The sequence below is a fragment of the Alligator mississippiensis genome, chromosome 15 (assembly GCF_030867095.1).
Source record: "Alligator mississippiensis isolate rAllMis1 chromosome 15, rAllMis1, whole genome shotgun sequence".
NCBI lineage: Eukaryota > Metazoa > Chordata > Crocodylia > Alligatoridae > Alligator > Alligator mississippiensis.
In genome coordinates, this window is record NC_081838.1 from 23815346 (window position 1) to 23833253 (window position 17908).

General features: G+C 57.0%; 2 protein-coding genes and 1 long non-coding RNA gene across 5 annotated transcripts; 1 reads left to right on the forward strand and 2 right to left on the reverse strand.

Annotated features, from left to right (window-relative positions):
* The first annotated feature begins 377 nt into the window (after nucleotides 1-377).
* Nucleotides 378-1617, forward strand: LOC132245495 (uncharacterized protein C17orf114-like). Its single transcript, XM_059717903.1, has 3 exons — nucleotides 378-479; nucleotides 893-956; nucleotides 1075-1617. The coding sequence occupies exons 1-3, from the start codon at nucleotides 438-440 to the stop codon at nucleotides 1209-1211; spliced, it is 243 nt and encodes an 80-aa protein (XP_059573886.1). The 5' UTR covers nucleotides 378-437; the 3' UTR covers nucleotides 1212-1617.
* A 1751-nt stretch (nucleotides 1618-3368) lies between these two features.
* Nucleotides 3369-5117, reverse strand: PSMB6 (proteasome 20S subunit beta 6). Its single transcript, XM_006262897.4, has 6 exons — nucleotides 5005-5117; nucleotides 4639-4706; nucleotides 4439-4570; nucleotides 4202-4331; nucleotides 3913-4057; nucleotides 3369-3540 (listed from the first exon to the last, which is right to left on the reverse strand). The coding sequence occupies exons 1-6, from the start codon at nucleotides 5083-5085 to the stop codon at nucleotides 3413-3415; spliced, it is 684 nt and encodes a 227-aa protein (XP_006262959.1). The 5' UTR covers nucleotides 5086-5117; the 3' UTR covers nucleotides 3369-3412.
* A 1465-nt stretch (nucleotides 5118-6582) lies between these two features.
* LOC132245496 (uncharacterized) lies at nucleotides 6583-17390 on the reverse strand. Of its 3 annotated transcripts, none has more exons than XR_009457223.1 (6): nucleotides 17197-17390; nucleotides 15724-15846; nucleotides 15439-15525; nucleotides 14639-14706; nucleotides 13009-13131; nucleotides 6583-12001 (listed from the first exon to the last, which is right to left on the reverse strand). It is a non-coding gene; the product is annotated as an uncharacterized LOC132245496 (long non-coding RNA). The 3 variants fall into 3 exon arrangements; XR_009457222.1 differs by having other exon boundaries at nucleotides 14669-14706; nucleotides 17197-17388; XR_009457224.1 differs by having other exon boundaries at nucleotides 14669-14706; nucleotides 15724-15775; nucleotides 17197-17387.
* Between the last annotated feature and the right edge of the window lie 518 nt (nucleotides 17391-17908).

Consider the following 17908-nt stretch of genomic DNA (forward strand, 5'->3'; position numbering starts at 1 on the left):
AAACAGTGAGCAATGCGCATGCGCTCCTGCGCTGGAGAGGAAGGTGGGCAGCCCTAGCTCCGCGCCGGCGCTGAGGAGCCGGACTGCTGCGCATGCGTTGGAGACCGAGTGAGAGGCGTGGGGAGAGCGAAAGGCGGCTGTGACTGCGAATGAGCACAGGGAGGTGGCGAGAGAGGTGCTTCCCGCCTTGTTTTCAATTCTTGGGGGCGGGGCTTGCCTCGGACAACTAGAACTGAGAGGGCGTGGTCTGTAATGGGCGAGGCTTGTTGGGGATGTGGCCTTAAGGAGGGGGGCATGCCCCTCCCTCCCCCCCCTTATTTCCCGTGGCAAGTGACCCCCACCCTGCGGTGCCCACTCCCGACTCGTGGGTGTGTCCCGGGGGCGTATCCAAGGGGCGGGGCCATGTCTAGTACCAGGGCAGCCGGATCGGGGCAGCCATGGGGGGGCGCAGGGACCCCCCGACCGGGGAAGCCCAGCAGGTGAGGGGGCTCCAGGGCACTTGGGTCTCCTGCCTGTGGGGCCCTGGCGAGCAGACGCGTGGATCCCCTGGGCAGGACCCCCAGGTCCCTCCATGTTGAGGTGGGGGGTCCTCCACAGCTGCCCTGGTCTGTGGGGTCCCCAGGTTTGCTCAGTCTGGCAGGGCAGACACCTGCGTCCCCCGCACCCTCTGCATCCAGACGCCTGGGGTCCCTGCAGGGTCTGGGGGGGGCCCCAGCTGGGGACACCTGGTCGCAGGCTGCTCCCAAAAACAAGTGCGGAGGGAGGTTACCCCCCCATCCTGTCTGGCGCCCAGGCATAGCCCTATAATTATGGGTCCAGGCGCCAGGCTGGCAAAACACAGAGTGGGTAGACAGCTCCACCCAGCCCCAGTGACCCCCCCGCCCTCTCCCAGGGTCGGATCCGGGCTCGGCTGCTGCGCTGCTTCCTCTGCTCCCGGACCCGGAGCCGGAGCCCAGGTGAGACACCCCCCCCCATGCACACCCCCTCCTCCAGCTCTAACCCATGACTCTCTGAGACAGGCGAGGGATCCCCATACTCTGCTGTGATCCCCTATTGCTCTCTCTCCCCACCCAGGTACAATGCAGCCCCAGGACCCCCCCAGCCCACCAGGGCCGGATCCAGAGCCAGGAACCCCCCGGGCCTACTTCAGCGGCAAGGCACGTGTGTCCTTCCGCCACCAGCTGGATGCCCCTCTCGAAGTGGCCGGCTGACATGGACAAATCCGCAATCCCCGCAGCACTGGAGCCCCCCGCCCTGGTGAGAGAGGAGGTGCAGGGCACCCACAGCCCCTCAGCAATGACACCGAGCTGGGGGGGGCACGGATCCAGAGACCGCCAGCCATGGGAGGACTGGAGTAGGGGAAGTGTCCTGGAGATGAGGGCAGGGTCCTGCATCCCACGCGGGACAACCCCAGGCCCCAGGACTGGCTTGGACCAAGCAGGAAGGGGTCCGATCGCCTGCTGGGAACCATGGGGGGGAACCAAGCAGAGCCCACCCCCCCCACCCCTGAGGCCCCTCCCAGCCCTGCTGCTCTAGGATCCGATGGCATGGGGGAGGGATCGCATCCCAACCCCCCCACATCCAAATGCCTCAATAAACAACTCTGCGGTGATCAAATGGCATCTGGTCTGTATTGCTAGGAGCTGCAGGTTGGGAGTGAGAGGTACCAGCAAGGCTGGAGGGGCAGGGGGCTGCCAGGCAGGAGTGAAGGGCATTGGCTGGGCCAGGAGATTTCCCACCCCACCTTTCCACAGCTGGGGAACCCAGGTGGCCAGGGCCTAGCACAGAGGGCACAGACATGGGTGCAGATGGTCCCAAGAGCAGTTTATTGCATCTCCAGGGGCTCATGACCTGGATTAGAGATGGGGGAGCTCTCAGGGGTGTGGGAGCTGGTCTGCCTACAGCCCCTGGCCCTCGACCCCATGCTCCATGATGGCGGCCAGGTGCACCTCGCCATCACTCCAGCCACCCTGCTCTATGTCCTGTCAGCTTGGGAGGAGGCGGCTCAACACCCAGATGCCTGGGTCCACTGCAGCCCCTGCCTCCCCAGACTCCTGCATTCTTCCCCCTAGAACTCCCCCCACCCCCACAAATGCCTCCCACCAGTCCAATCCTGCACACCCAGATCCACACCAGCCCCCCCACCCCGCCCCTTTCCCCAATGCCCTAGACTCCAAGGTTCTCCCTCAGCCCCCTTCAACAGTCTCTCCCTACTCCTGCACTGCCCTGGATGCCCCCAACACCCCCAGGTCCCCCCTGTAGCTGGCACTGCCCCAACCCTCCTGCCCTAGGCTCTTAGGTTAACCCCCCCCCCCCCACCTTCCTGGCCCCCTGCATCTCCCCACAGGGTGCCTAAACCAGCTCCTGGCTGCTGGAGGGGAGTGGGGTTTACCATTGCTAACATAGTGTAGGCACTCATCCTGGCTCATGCCCAGCTAGTAGTTGGTATCAATATTCCCAGAGACTGAGACTGGCTACCAGAGCAGCATTCTGCCCCACACCAGGTACACCTAGGAGGGGCAGGGGGGGGATGTTATCTCAGCTCCATGCGGCAGGGGCTGGGGGCTGTCCCAGGCAGCTGGCTCTGGGGTGGGTCTCAGGCTAGGCACAGCAGCTCTGGGAAGGCAGGAGGGGGGGGGGGCGGGGCAGCCAGGATCTTACCTGTCCACCCTGGTATGGATCCCAGCCGGCCACAAAGTTGCTGGCATTGAACTCCAGAAAGTAGTGGTGAAGAGATGGGCTGAGAGCACCAGAGGTAGCACATTCAGCTCAATGCTGGGGGAAGGGGGCAGAGGTGGGTGCCCCACTCCTGACCTGCAGCCCCTGTCAGTGCTCCTCACTCCTGCCCCACAGGCCCCTGCCCCTGCCTTGCCATCTAGCATTGAGCACGGGTTTGTGGTCCTAAGGATCTCCACTGAAATTGCCTAGTGACATCACTGCTGCATGGGGTTTGCTGTTTCTGGCTTATTTCTTGGGTGCATGGGACAATTCCCCTGGAAACACTCCCATCTGTGGCTGGGCTAGGCCAAGGCAGCAGTAACCATGGAGCCACATCACACTCTGGAAGCAGCTCAACCAGGCAGCGTAGGCACCACACAGCTGCCAAGGAGCTGGACATTACTGCACATGTGCCAGGGGCAGCACAGGACAGCTGCAATTGCATGCATACAAGGGGAGGACATAAGGGAGGTATTTCCCTCCTTAGTTTCAAGGGGGACAGAGCTTGACCATGTGGTGAAAAAGGCAGGCCCTACAGGGCAGGAGTGAGGGGCACCAGCCCAGCTAAGAGAGCCCCCCCACCCCTTCCCATAGCCAGAGAACGCAGGCATCCAGGCTCCCAGCACAGAGCACGCAGATACAGCCATGGAAAGGTTCCAAGAGCAGTTTATTGGGCCCCCGGGGGGCGCTGGTCTCAAGCAGATGAGAAGCGTGGGAGCTTGTCCCCCTGCAGCACCTGGCGCTCGACCCCACGCTCGGTGATGGCTGCCAGCCGCACCACACCGCCACTCGAGCCGTCCCGCTCCATGGCCAGCGCCAGTGCTGTGAGAGGGAGGGCAGTCAGCACCTGAACCGCTAGATCCACTGCAACCCCACCCCCAAGAACCTCTAACAGCCACCCAGCTTCCAGGTTCTTCCCCACAATCTTCCCCACCTCTCCTGCCTTACCTGGATCCCATCCCATACCCCCCCCAGGACCATCCAGCCTGCCCTAGTACCCCACCTCCACCCGCTGCCCCAGAAGCCTGGGTCCCAACACCCTCTCCAATTTTCCCCTATAACCACCCTGGACCCCTGAGTTCCCCTCTCCCCAACTCAAGGCAGTGCCCTTCCAACACCTCCCTGGATGCCTGGGTCTGCCTACCACCTGGCCCCAAACTAGATCCCAGATGCCTGGATCCTGGGGGGTGTTACCATTAGCAACGAAGCGCAGGCACTCCTCCTTGCTCATGCCCGGCTGGTAGTTGGCATCAACGTAGCCGTAGATGTAGGAGCTGCCAGAGCCACCCACTGAGACCGGCTGCCGTGTCAACATCCCGCCCATGGGCACAGAGTACACCTGGGGAAGTTGAGGGGGGCATCATGGCTCTACCTGGCTGCGGCTGGGGGCAATGGGGCTGCACTGGGCGCAAGAGACCCCTGCTGCAGTTAGCTCTGAGTAGGGCAACGACGCCTCCCAGAGCTGGCTGGACCAGGACCTCACCTGCCCACCACGGCGTGGGTCCCAGCCAGCCACGAGGATCCCGGCCATGAGGTCCTCACGGTAGCGGTAGCACATCTCCTTGAAGAGGCTGGCGGCTGTGTGCACTAGAGGGGGTTCATCCAGCTCGATGCTGTGGAAGGATAGGAGGGGGCAGAGGTGGGTGCTGGACCCTGATCCAGGAGCACCGCCTGACTGCAGGTGGTGCCAAGGGTCCACACCCTGGACCTCGGGGGGTACCTGTGGAAGCCAAGCTGGTAGGTGACAGCGTCGGCGATGGCCTGCGTGTCGGCGGCGGAGCCCGAGCGGCAGCAGTAGATCCGCTCGTGGATCGGGGTCAGCTTGTCCGTCACCCGGTTGGCAATGTAGGCCCTGGGGGTGGTGGGGCCGGTCAGACCTGAGGCAAGACACCCCCTTACCGCCCTCCTGCCTGCACTCACCCCGTGGTGGTCCGTGAGTCCGCACCGATGACGACCCCCCCAGCAAATTCCACCGCCATGATGGTCGTCTGCGGAGGGAGAGATCCACGCTGGGCCCACAGCCTGGAGGGAGGCTCCGCGCACTGGCCCGGGCTCCCACCCCCGCCCGCCCCTCTGCCCCTGGCATCGTCCCACACCGTGACCCCGCCTTTAACAACGGGAAGGCGGGGCGCTGGAGCCCGGGGGGGCACGTGGGCTGCCCGGGCAGGACCGGGGCTCCCTGCTGTGCTGCTCCCCACCTAGAGCACCCCCAGCCAGGCCCTGGGGACCCTCATAGACCCCCGCCCGCTCCCCCAGGACCCCACGCGCTCGCTCCCCGCGGCGCACCCCGGTGCTGACGGCCCGCGCGGCCCAGTCGGGGTGCCGCGCCCCGAGGGCAGCCTGCCCCATCACCACCGCCGCCGCCATTTTGCCGGGCAGTGCGACAGCACCCTGCTACTTTACGGCGGGGTGGTGAATACGCCTGACGTCAGCGCGCCCTGATGCAACGTTAGGCGTGCGCCTGCGCAGGGCGAGAAAAGGAGTGCCCCTCGAGGCGGGGCGCATCCCCACTTCCGCCCGGCCTGGGTCTGGGCTGGGCGCCGCATGTGGGGTGCGCGCTGACGTCACCCGGGCAACACGGGACGTCCTACCTGGGTGACGTTAGCACGCCCAGGTGAGGCTTGCGTAGGCCAAGCCCTCCCAGTCCAAGATCAGGTGACACTTTACCAGAAGTTATGATGCCTGCAGCTTTAGGAAAAACACGCAGAGAACCACCGAGGAATCATTTAAAAAAGAGCTATGTTGAAGTTCGATGCTCTAAGAGCTCACGTGAGTGCCACCCAGTTAAATGCTGTTGTGCACAAATGCCTACGGACAGCAACAGGATCAGCACAGCACAGATCAGAGTCTCTCTGGAACAGAAACCCCCCAAACACAAGCTAAACTCAGACTCTGAGACCCCTAAATTACCCCTTTTTACTCCTCTGATCACTTCTCACTGCAGCCCACTCACAAAATTTTGTCTCCAACTCATGCTCAGACAGTATACTGTCCAGTCAAATTCTCACTTACTTGATATAGTCTGCAGCAGTTCCCACCATAAATCTACAATATCAAACGCTGGCTCGGACCATGTCCTGTCTAATCAAATGTCTGTGCGCACACTACCACACACGGCACCACACCACTTCACAGATGGAAATCTGCCTCTATACACACTCGACAGCAAAACTAGATTGCTTATGTCAGCAAAAGGCAAGCGTTCCCTCTTGCTAGAATAATCTTACCTGAGCTGACTGCTGCACATGCCCAGTCCAAGACCTTACAATCTGTCCCAGAGAAATCCTAAACATCCTGGAGAAGTGAGGCTTGGAAGGACCCCCTAGAGGTACCATCTCATCAAGCCCCTACCTGAGGCAGGTCAGCCCTGTCCAAATGGTCCCAGACAAACCATAATCTTGACACAGCACTACCGGCAGCCCTGACACTACACAGGACACAGCTCCTTAACCTGCCACGGGCTCTAAAGCTCTCCGTGCCACATTCACAACAGGAAAGAAAAGATAAAAGAGGGAGGAAAAGACTCCACCCATTGGAGCCATGGCCTTGCCCTGGTGTCAGCCCCCAAACTGCGGCGAGCAGGTGTGCTGTGCACTGGGCAAACCAGGACACCAAAAAGCAATGGTGGAAGTTGAAGAGCAGCTCAGTCGCTACAGATGTAGCTGTGAGCTGCACAATTGGCTCAGGGACAGAGCAAGCAAGGGGGGCTCTAGGGCACGATCCCCACACTGCCCAGGTCAGTGCAGGCCTGGTCACTGCCATTTCAGAATCATTTCCGAGGGCATCTCACCTCTGCCTACTGCCTAAAATACAAAATAATGAACTATAGTCCACGATCAGCAACCAGCTGATCAGGTACAAGTAATCCCCAACCCCCCGCAACAGACATTGCCCAGGCAGGCAGCAGCCAAGTGGTTTTAATTACACATGCAAGCTACTTGCTGTCCCACAGCCTTGCTCTGGCAAATTCCAAGCAAAAACAAAGGTGCTTGGAAGATGGAAAGGAGCTGCAGCACACTGCTGTGTGCTGTTCCGTCTCTTCTTCTACAGGACCCTGAGGACAAGGTGCAAGTGTTGCAGTTAAAGGCAGAATTTAAATGTAGTGCAATTAAGTATTGACGTAACACCTTATTTGATTCAGACCAGAAGAACTTCAAGAATAATACCGCAACACCCTATAAAACTTTTAAGACTCCTTTTCAATATTCAATAAACGATCTATCACCAAAGTCTGAGTACATGTTTAGCTGAAGGAGTGTTTTCTCACGAAGACAGGGCAGGAAGCAGTTTCTTTACAGCTTTCACTGAGTGGGGTCCTTTGCTGTGAAGAGCTGGGTGCAATGTTGTAGTGATTTCTCTGTTTCTCCTGGAGTGCACACCTTTCTGGAATTCTGTTTTGCTCTTATACTGTTTAATTGTGTCACTTCAATGCATTTCCCCTTGATAGCTGCTCGATTAAAGTCCAGACAAAGCTGAGGGTGGGACCATCACATTATAATTGCCAACTGTGCGGATTCTGTTTTGGATTGTCTAGGTGTGAAATTTGTTTTTGCAAGTTTGTGATCGGCCCCGAGGTTAGAAGTCAATCAAATGTGGTGGGTTTTGATTGACTGATCGGGATACCTTGGGGCATTGATCATTGGGTAGCTGTTTTAACAATGGGGTAGGATTTACATTGACAATAGTCTGCATGATGGAGACATTTGCAAAACCTCAGGCAGACACTGAATGGCTGTTTGAGAATGCCTTAATTAAGGTGGGATGTGTTAACTCAGAATTGTTTATAGTCATGTATAACATGCTCATGTTCCTCACGTTCTGCATTTAGGAATCAGAACAATTGGTAGAGATTAGACCAGCTGGATAGTTGCAAAAACAAAGTCCTTATTTGGAAGCTTTTGGGCACACACACCCTTCTTCAGGCCTAGGAGAATGCAAAAATTGCAGAATTTCTCTTAGGTGGAAATGAAAATTCATGTGTCACAGGAGACCCAAAGGTGGTGTGAGATCTCCTGGTTGGAAAAGTTCATTTTGTGCAAATTAGGCTCCAAAAAAAGAGCAGTCTATTTACCTTGGAGTTGTCTAATGGCAAGCAGGATGTTGAATTATGTTTCCCTCTGGTTATGATGTTTCATATTTCACAGTAAGATGGGTAGATGGAAGGCTCTCCTGGATAAAGAATTTCTCTTGTGTTGAGGCATCTCTGTGCTCTGGGAACCTGCAAATTTGTCTTGAAACAAAAGGCAGGAGCAAGGGTATTTAGTGCATTTCAGTCTTTCACCTCTTACTGGTTCTGCTTTGGAATGCATATTTAGTCCTCTGGAGTCAGTGTGGTGGAGGCGATATCTTGTATTAGACCAACTAGATAGTTGCAAAAAAAATTATTTATCTGCAAGCTGTCAGGCTCATGTACCCTTCCTCGGGCAAAGGAGAATGCAAAGATTGTAAAATTCATCCTAGGTAGAAATTAAACTTCATATTGCACAGAAGAGCTGGAGAGTGGTGTAAGTTCTCCTGGGTAGAAAAGTTAATTTCATGCAAATTAGGCTTGGATAGAAGTTGCAGCCCTCTATTTATCTCAGAGGTATCTGATGGGAAGCAGGATGTTGAATTTTGCTTCTTTCTTGTTAAGATGTTCCATATTGCACATGAGGATTGGTGGTAGAAAGATTCTCCTGGGTAAGGAGGTTCTGTTGTGATGAGGCTGCTCTGCAAGCGTGCAAATTTGCCTCAAAACAACGGGCTGGAGCAGAGGAGTTAGCTTCCAGGTCTCATATATGTAGTTTTCTGCTTTCTCTAGTTTCATAGATTGCACAGACATTAAGGCTGGAAGGGACCTCGGAAGATCATCGAATCCAGCCCCCGCCCCAGGGCAGGAAGTCAGCTGGGGTCAAAGGATCCCAGCAAGATAAATGTCCAAATGCCTCTTCTAAAGGAGTCCAAAGCAGGTGCTTGCACCACCTCCGGCGGCAGTCTGTTCCAGACCTTGGGAACTCGGACAGTAAAGAAGTTCTTTCTTATGTCCAGCCTGAAACGGTCATGGAGGAGTTTGTGACCATTGGACCTTGTCATCCCTTGGGGCGCTCTGGTGAACAGGTGTTCCCCCAGATCCTGGTGCACACCACTTATATACTTATAGGCAGCCACCAGGTCCCCCCTGAGCCTGTGTTTTTCCAGACTAAAGAGTCCCATGGCTCTCAGCCTCTCATCATAGAGCCTGTTCTCCTGCCTTCTGATCATGTGCATGGCTCTCCTCTGCACTCTCTCAAGCTTCTCCATGCCCTTTTTTAACTGTGGAGCCCAGACTTGGATGCAGTACTCCAGCTGCGGCCTCACCAAGGCTGAGTACAGCGGGAGGATGACATCCTGGCATTTGCTTGAGAAGCATCTATGCATGCAAGCCAGAGTTTTGCTTGCTTTACTAGCTGTAACATCACATTGGTGGCTCATATTCATCTTGTGGTCAATCATGACCCGCAAGTCCCTTTTGGCCGTGATGCTAGCAAGCATAGCACTGCCAAGCCTATAAGCATGCTACGGGTTTTTCTTCCCAAGGTGGAGTACTTTGCATTTTTCGGTGTTGAACGCCTTCAGGTTTTTGTCTGCCCATTTTCTGAGCCTGTCCAGGTCAGCCTGGATCACCCTCCTGTCCTCGGGTGCAGACGCTTTACCCCAAAGTTTGGTGTCATCGGTGAACTTGGCCAGTCCGCTTCTGATACCAATATCCACATCATTAATAAAGATGTTAAAGATTACAGGCCCAAAGACGGAGCCTTGAGGGACCCCACTGGTCACGGTGCACCACAACGATTGACTTCAGTCAACTACCACTCTCTTGGTCCGACTTTGGAGCCAATTCCCCAGTCATTGGACTGTGATGTAGCCGATGCTGCAGTTGGCCAGTTTTTCTATGAGATGATCATGGGATACCAGATAGAAGGCTTTTTTAAAAACAAGATATATAACGTCAATCTCTTCTCCCTTGTCCAGGTGATAGGTCACCTAGTCATAGAAGGAGATGAGATTGGTCAGGCAAGACTTACCCACAACAAACCCGTGTGGCTACCCCTCAGGATGTTGCCATCAGCCAGTTATCAAGAATGGCCTCTTTGATAATTTTTTCCAGGATCTTCCCTGGGATAAAGGTCAGGCTGATGGGCCTGTAGTTCTTGATCTACTCTCCTCCCTTTCTTGAAGATAGGCACCACACTGGCCTTCTTCCAATCGTCGAGCACTTTACCTGAACGCCACGAGTTCTCAAAGATCCGTGCCAGGGGCTGAGCTATGTTGCTCACCAGCTCCTTCAGTACTCTGGGGTGTAAACTGCCTGGGTCAGCTGACTTGAAGGTGTCCAGCCTCTCAAGGTGTTCCTTCACATGGTCAACATTGATGAAGGGTAACAATTCTCCCTCACCCTGGCCGTCCCGTACCGTATTGAACAGGGCCGTCCCCTGGGGCTGGTGAAAATCTGATGCAAAATACCCATTAAGCAGGTTGGCTTTTTCCTGGGCGTCAGTTGTCAGCTGTCCCGTATGGTTTAGCAGGGGTTCAATGTTGCCCTTGCTTTTCCTCTGGCTCCCCATGTATCTAAAACAGGACTTTTTATTGTCTTTGATATGTGAAGCCTGTTGGAGGTCAGTTGCAGCCTTGAATTTCCTGGTTCACTCCTTACAGGTCCAGACCAGTGCAGAGTATTCCTCCTTGGAGGTGGATCCCATCCTCCATCCTTTGTAGGTCTTTCTTTTTAGACACAGGAGGTCCACTAGTTCTCTGCAGAGCCAAGGGGGCTGCTGTGCCCTTTTGCTGCCTTTCCTCTGAGACGGAATAGACATTGCTTGTGCTTCCAGGATCGCTCCCTTGAGGAGCAACCACTCGTCCTGAACTCCCATCGCCTTTGGATTGTGGTCCCTTAGGGCCTTTCCAACAAGCCTCCTGAGCTTGTCAAAGTAAGCTTTCCTGATGTCAAGGACTTCTGCATTGCTGACTGACTTGCCAGCTTTACGGCAGATGGTGAAGGTGATCAGCTCATGGTCACTGTCTCCCAGCTTCCCTTGGATTGTTAGGTCACTGATTAAGTCATCCCCTGTTGCTAGAACCAGGTCGAGCAGCACTTTGCCTCTTGTCGGTCCACAGACTTCTTGAGTCAGATAGAGTTCATCCACACACAAGGAAGCTTTGCGACCGTTCAGATTTGGCCAAGTGCTCTTCCCACAAGATGTCAGGGTAGTTGGTCTCCCATGACAACCATGCACCGGGAGCGTGCAGCCTCAGCCAGTTCCTTGGCGAATTCCTGGTCGAGCTCTTGATCCTGGGTAGGAGGTCTGTAGTAGACTCCCACCACTATGTCTCCTGTGCCTTGTTCACCACAAATTTTAACCCAGAGTCTCTAGTCGTCTACCTTGGTCGCCAATGTCAGCTTGCAGGGATGTGTAGCTTTCCTTGACATAGCATGCTACACCCCTGCCCCTTTTGTCTACACAGTCTCTCCTGTACAAGGTATAGCCGTCTATACCTGTGGCCCAGTCATAGGTGGAGTCCCACCAGGTCTCCATTATCCCTATGAGATCATAGTCATTCTTGTTTAGCAGGAGGACCAGTTCCTCCAGTTTATTCCCCAAGCTCCTGGCATTGGTTACACCAGCTCAGGCAGTCTGGGCCCCTCTCATTGCTTTGTTATACATGTGATGAGTGTGTCCGCTCTCTACCAACAATTTTCCTTTTTGAGGAACCATCAATTTTATTTTTTGGTTCAGGTGAGGTAGAGGGTTGAGGTCTATCTAACTCAATGCCTAGTGGATGGCAACCACCAGCGGAGCAACTATTTGTTCTTCTTGATAGCGCTTCTCCATCCTCATCCACTCTTGCCCTGGCCTTCATTATGACTGTTATTATCTTATGGCAGGGGTCTGGTATTCCTGGGTGCCGCAAGCTCCACTTCTATGCCTGATGGGTTGCAACCATTAACGGAGACTGATCTTCTTGTGACAGTCTTGTCACCAAAACCCAGTTTTTCCCCAGCCACTCTCTTTTTCACAGGAGGGTTTCTTTCCTAGCTATTAACATTTCAAGTGATTACAAACGCTATGATGATTTGGCATAATAAAACTCTGGGTACATTTCGAACTAGCACAGAAGATTAAATTAATTGGGATTGCTTTCTTTTGCATGGTCCAAGCCATGATCTTGCATTCTTGTGCAAGATGCACTGTTATTTTTATTTGGTCATTTAGATTTTACATGCAGGTCCAGCCAAGCTTTCACAGTCATCGCAGGCTCCGCTTACCTGTGGGAATGAGACACAGGAGATGTAGCAGCTGGAGGGACAGCAGCACCAGGCAAGCACTGACTCAGCACTCAGTTGCACCCGGGGTCACTCCCAGCCCCAAGGGAAGGAAATGTCCCTTCCCAACACACCTCCCACTGCTGGGTCCCCTGTGCTGCACCAGCTCTGCTCCCGGCACTGCCCAGGCTGCAGCCCCTTCCTGAGACACGCAGGCCCAGAGCCCAGGCTGCCTAGGGCGGAAGACGGACACCCCTGCTCTGCCCCTATCCCCCAGGAGCACAGGGGCTGGCACAGACCCAGCCATGCAGCATTCCTGGCACTCGGCCCCCTCGGCTGCCCAGCCTGGGGTGACTTGGAGGTCTCAGGGCTAGCTCAGAGAGGGGAGGTGTCTCAGGAGCACCAGGTGGGCATGAACAGCTGCCAGCACAGCTAGGAGGCCCTTTGCATTCACCTTGTTCCACAGCGACGGTGACCATGCACCAGCTGGCAGGGCCTGGCCAGGTCACAAGTCTGGTAGCTGCACCCCCAAGCTGGCTTCTGCTCCTGCCTCTGCCCCTCCCCAAGGGGTTGTACAGAGGGTGGCATTGCCAGGAGCCCTGTGGTCCCACATGCAGCCAGAGCTGCCAGCTCCACAGGTGGGAGGGTGAGACCTGACCCCAGCCCAGGAAACAGCCCTGCCCCAGCCCATGGGAGACGAGACAGGGGCAAGGTAGCCCCCCAGGCCAGGGGTCCACATGCTAAAAACCCACCCACCACCAGGAGCCACCAAGCTCCCAGCCAGGCCAGTACTGGCACCCGGGCACAGAGGGTACAGATAGTGCCAGCACCACAATGGTCCCTCCCTAGCCTGGTTCTTCACCCTTCAAACTCAGGGACCTGAGAGACCTGCAGCAGGACTGTCCTGCCCTGAGGCAGCTTCCTGGGGCCAGCCCACAGCCCCCCCCTTTATCCAACACCCCAGGCCCCAGTGTCCTTCCCCAGGTCGGTTCCATCATGCTGACACTCACCGGAGCACTGCAAGGCTTCCTTTCTTCTTCTATGTTGCCACCTCCCAGGGCACAGTGCAGCCCCTCACCCAGGACTGGGGTGCGGGTGGCTCTGGGCATGATGGGCTCTAGATGTAGCCAGCTCTGCGGGGGTACATGGGGAGGTTACTGGTGCCCCTTGCCCTGTCCCCAGCCCCCTCAATGGGGGAGAATAGTCTCATCACCCCCCTGCTCTCATCCCCAGCCCCCTGCCCTCCAAGGGCACCCAGATGTGCAGCCTCCCAGGCCCCTCCATATCCTATAGAGAACTCAGGCGTCTGGGCTCTGCTCCACTCCCCCCTCACAGGTGAGCTCCTAAAGTTGTCTGAGGCTGGGGGGCAACAGCTGGATCAGAACAGCTGGGTCTGTACAATCCTTGTTGTATAAGGGGTTTGTTCAACATGGACAAGTGCAAAGTCCTGCACTGAGGATGGGACAATTCCCTGCACCGGGACAGGCTGGGAGCCAACTGGCTGGGCAGCAGCTCTGCAGAACAGGCCCTGAGGAGATGGGACAAGGAGCTGGACAGGAGCCAGCAGTGTGCCCTTGTTGCCAAGAAGGCTAAGGGTATCCTGGGCTGCATTGGTAGGAGCATTGCCAGCAGATGGAGGGCAGTGATTCTTCCCCTCTGTTCGGCACTGAGGAGACCACATCTGGAGTCCTGTGTCCAGTTTTGTGTCCCCCCACTACCACCACAGAAAGGATGTGGACACATTGGACAGAGTCCAAAGGAGGGCAACAAAAATGGTTCAGGAGCTGCGGGACATGACTTGTGAGGAGAGGCGGAGGGAACTGGACTGATTTATTCTGCAGAAGGAAAGACTGAGGGGGGATTTGATAGCAGCTTTTAACTCCCTGGAAGGTGGCTCCAGAGAGGATGGAGCTGGACTGTTCTCAGTGGGGGCAGATGACAGAACAAGGAGCAATGGGCTGAAGCTGCAGCAAGGGAAGTTGAGGTTGGATTTTGGAAGAATTTTCTCACTAGGAACAGGTTACCAGCCCCACCCTGCAACTCCTATCCTGGGTTCAGGGGAGCCAGGTGGGCACAGGCAAATGCCAGTGCAGCTAGAGGCTCCTCGCACTCACCCTGCCCTGCAGTGATGATGAGCAGGCACTGGCCGGCAGGGCCTGGCCTGGTCATGGGACTGATAACTGCACCCCTGAGCTGGCTCCTGCCCCTGCCTCTGCCCCTCCCCAGGGGTTCGCATGGTGGGTGGCATTGCCAGGAGCCCTGTGGCCCCACACACAGCCAGAGCTGCCAGCTCCACAGGAGGCAGGGCGAGACCTGATGCCAGCCCAGGAAACAACTTTGCCCCAGCCCATGGGAGACAGGGCAGGGGCAAGGTAGCCCCCCAGGCCAGGGTCCACATGCTAAAAACCCACCCACCCCCAGGAGCCACCGAGCTCCCAGCTGGGCCAGCGTTGGCACTCGGGCACGGAGGGTATAGATGACACCAGCACCATGATGGTCCCTCCCTAGCCTAGTTCTTCACCCTTCAAACTTGGGGAGCTGAGAGACTCACAGCAGGACTGTCCTGTCCTGAGGCTGCTTCCTGGGGCCAGCCCACAGCACCCCCTTTACCCACTGCCCCAGGCCCCAGCAGCCCCTCACCTGGGTCAGGTCTATCACACTGACACTCACCGGAGCACCGCAAGGCTTCTCTCTCCAAGCTGTCCAGACTGAGAGAGAAGGAAGAGGGGGTTAGAGCTCCATGAGTGCAGGGACCCAATGCCCCCCATGCCCCACACCAGCCAATGCTAGCAAGAACATATAGACACCACTATGACGGGCACCTTTGTGACTCCCCAGACAGAAGCGGGACCCAGGGCTCTGCCCAGGCTCCCTGGCACCATCTGGCAGCTGCAATGAGGCAGCATGGGGCTGGGCAAGGCCGTCTGCTGACGGGGTTGCTCTGCAAAGAGCTACACAGCACCAGTAAGGAGTAGAGAGGGGAGGGGGCTTTGCTCTAACCAGGCGCTGCTTTGTATCCCGCTGCCTGACTTCCTGCAGAGAGAAGGCAGAGATCAGCAACTGCTGCTGCTGCTTCCACAACTGGGGACGGCTCCGACCTGGGGCCACAGCCCAGAAGGAGCTGCCTGCACAGCACAGAGCCGGGGGCTCAGGCCAGGATGTGGGGTCAGGACACTGCCACCGGGGAGAAGATGGGGCTGTGGGGCTCGGTCCATGTAGAGCCCAAGGGCAGCCCTCAGGGCCCTCAGCAAGGCAGCCTCGCAGCACTGGTGCTGGGGTCTGGCTGCTGCCGCCCTGGGGGCACATAGACCTGGGAGCCCAGAGCAGCTGGAGAATCCCTCATCCGCCAGGTCCCAGGCACAGCGGTGAGGAGCCCTCTCTGCTCCCCCGTGCCAAGGCCTGGGCATGGCCTGACCCCAAGGGCTTCGCCCAGCACTTACTGTGGAAGTATCCAGCTGTGCCCGTCCCAGCAAGGACCAGCACGACAACACTGATAACAATGCTCACGATCAGCATCCGGTGGGACTCTGGAAGAGGGAAGGATCCTGTGAGCAAGGGGAACCCCCAGACTTGCTCCCAACACTGCAGGGGCCAAGTGTCCCCTCCCCATCAGTGCCCCCTGCATCCCCTGACCCCCCAATTCCTTCCCCGCTCAGCAGGGTCAGTCAGCCCCTCCCTCCCCGAGCGCCAGGTTTCTTCTCCTTCCCTGTACAGGGGTCGCTCACCCGTCCTGCTCTTATCCCAGCGGTCCGTCTCTCACCTGTCCCACAGGATGCCCTGGGACGGAGGAGACACCCGTTAGAACAACTGCCCCTGGGGACCCTCAGGACCCCTGCCAGGAGGCTGGGCTGCAAGGTGGATAAGAATCAATTTTTTTTTTTTTACCAGATTTTTTCTTATTAAAATTGGATTATTATTTTTTTAAATCGATAAAATACTTTCTCTCCCGTTTAAAAAATAACAGTTACAATTAAATCTCATCACAAAGTTGCAACTAAATCTCCTCAGTTACGCCAGTCATAATACATTTCAGGACTGGGGGGGGAACCATTTAAACAGTACATGTTTACTGATGACGTTTTGTCCCAGGGCAGGGACAGGGGCGCCGTGTCCCACAGCAGTGCTTGGGTCTTGCCCAGCAGCAGGACTGAGATGCAGCGCTCACCACCCCGGACACAGGGGGAGGGGGTGGGCATTTCCGGGGGGTACCCTGGCCAGTGCTGCCCTGGGCGGTGATGCCCCCGAGACCTGGGGGCACGAGCTGGGGACCTGTGCGTTGACCCATGGCCAGAGAGAGAACAGCTGTTGCCACTAGTATCAGATGCACGGGGTTTCCCTCCACGCATCAGTCCGGGGGCAAGGGCTGGGCTCCTGCTGCAGGAGCCAGACACCCTGTGGGGGCCACCGTGTAACAGGCTGAGGCACCCATCTGCTAAGCCAGGGAAGCACCACAGCCTTGGTCTCCTGGGCACAGGCCAGGGGATGCCATTGACACTGGTTGTGCAGGACAGGAAGAGGCTCCCTCTGCAGCCCCAAGCCCCTGGCTGGAGACTGAGCAGGTGTCGGTGCCCCTGCCCCTCCCCACGGCAATGCAGGCAGCTGGCTGCAGGGACACAGGGACCAGAAGGGAGGCAAGGCAACGCCCTCCCGGCTCCCCACCCCATGCTGCTGATGGGCAGGTGCCTCCCCCATGCCCTGAAGGGGAGACGCAGGCCAAGTGCTCCCCACACAGAAAGACGTGGAGAAGTTGGAGAGAGTCCAGTGGAGGGCAAGGAAAATGGCTGGGGACCCAGGGACAGGACTTGTGAGGAGAAGCTGAGGGAACTGGGCTGACTGAGTTAGGGTTAGGGTTAGGACTGAGTCTGGAGAAGAGCAGACTGAGCAGGGATTTGATAGCAGCCTTCAACTCCCTGCAGAGGCTGGAGCTGGGCCATTCTCAGTGGTGGCAGGTGACAGGACAAGGAGCAACCAGCTCAGGCCGCAGCAAGGGAGGTTGAGGTTGGATATTGATAGAAACTTTCTCCTGAGGAGGGTGGTGAAGAGCTGGAACAGGCTCCCCAGAGAGATGGGGGAGTCTCCATCCTTGGAGGTTTTTAGGGTCCAGCTAGACAAAGCCCTGGCTGAGACGATGTCGTTGGGGCTGGTCCTGCCCGGAGCAGGGGCTGGACTACGTGTGACCTGCCGAGCTCGCTCCCAACCTGAATTTTCAAGGGACAAGGCGGGGGAAGGGCCCCCCAGGAGAGGCCGAGACCCTCAGAGCCCCGACCCCGCGTTCTCTGGGCAGGACAACACGACCCGCAAGCTCTAGACAGGAAGCGACGTCTTCCCGGCCGCCCTGGAAAAGTTTTTGCAGAGGAAAAAAATTTGTTTTCTGTGTCCCTCCTCCGGAAAAAGTAGTCCCCTCCAGGCAGTGACGTTTCAGGGCGGGGCCAGCCAATGGGAGCGCGCCGGACCCGCGGAAGCCCTTCCTTCTTTGCACAGAGGCCTTCGCTCCCCTTCCCTTTGCAAAGTAGTCCCGGCTGCATGCGAAGGCGCGGAGAGATCCATCCCAACCCGGGTGGGGTTTACGTAGCGGCCGTGGCAGCGCCTTGTGCTCCCGGCCGCGGTGCCCCCCCGCGCCGTTTCTGCACCCGGCTCGCTCGCCCCGGGCGCCCCGCCCCCGCCCCGGCTGCAAGGGCTCGACACCTGCACGGTAGTTTTATTTTTCGGGGGAGGTAGCATTGCAAACGTGCATGGGGGCAATGCATGCCAGCGCGGCCTGTATGGGTAAAAGGGCGGGGGCCACCAGGAGGAAGGGCGGGGGGTCACATTGCAAAACAGGGCACAGGGACACAGACATGAAATCAGGGGGGCTGTATGTAAAAGCCCCTTTGACTTCCCCTAGCTGCCCGCCTGCTCCATGAAGTCCCA

What these genes read in the sequence shown, in the direction of transcription:
- LOC132245495 (XM_059717903.1), top strand. Translation starts at nt 438, where the DNA reads ATGGGGGGGCGCAGGGACCCCCCGACCGGGGAAGCCCAGCAG. An exon ending in CGACCGGGGAAGCCCAGCAG is followed by an intron (nt 480 to 892) that starts GTGAGGGGGCTC and finishes GCCCTCTCCCAG; the next exon opens with GGTCGGATCCGGGCTCGGCT. An exon ending in GACCCGGAGCCGGAGCCCAG is followed by an intron (nt 957 to 1,074) that starts GTGAGACACCCC and finishes CTCCCCACCCAG; the next exon opens with GTACAATGCAGCCCCAGGAC.
- PSMB6 (XM_006262897.4), bottom strand. Translation starts at nt 5,085, where the DNA reads ATGGCGGCGGCGGTGGTGATGGGGCAGGCTGCCCTCGGGGCGCGGCAC. An exon ending in GACTCACGGACCACCACGGG is followed by an intron (nt 4,571 to 4,638) that starts GTGAGTGCAGGC and finishes CACCACCCCCAG; the next exon opens with GGCCTACATTGCCAACCGGG. An exon ending in TACCAGCTTGGCTTCCACAG is followed by an intron (nt 4,332 to 4,438) that starts GTACCCCCCGAG and finishes ATCCTTCCACAG; the next exon opens with CATCGAGCTGGATGAACCCC.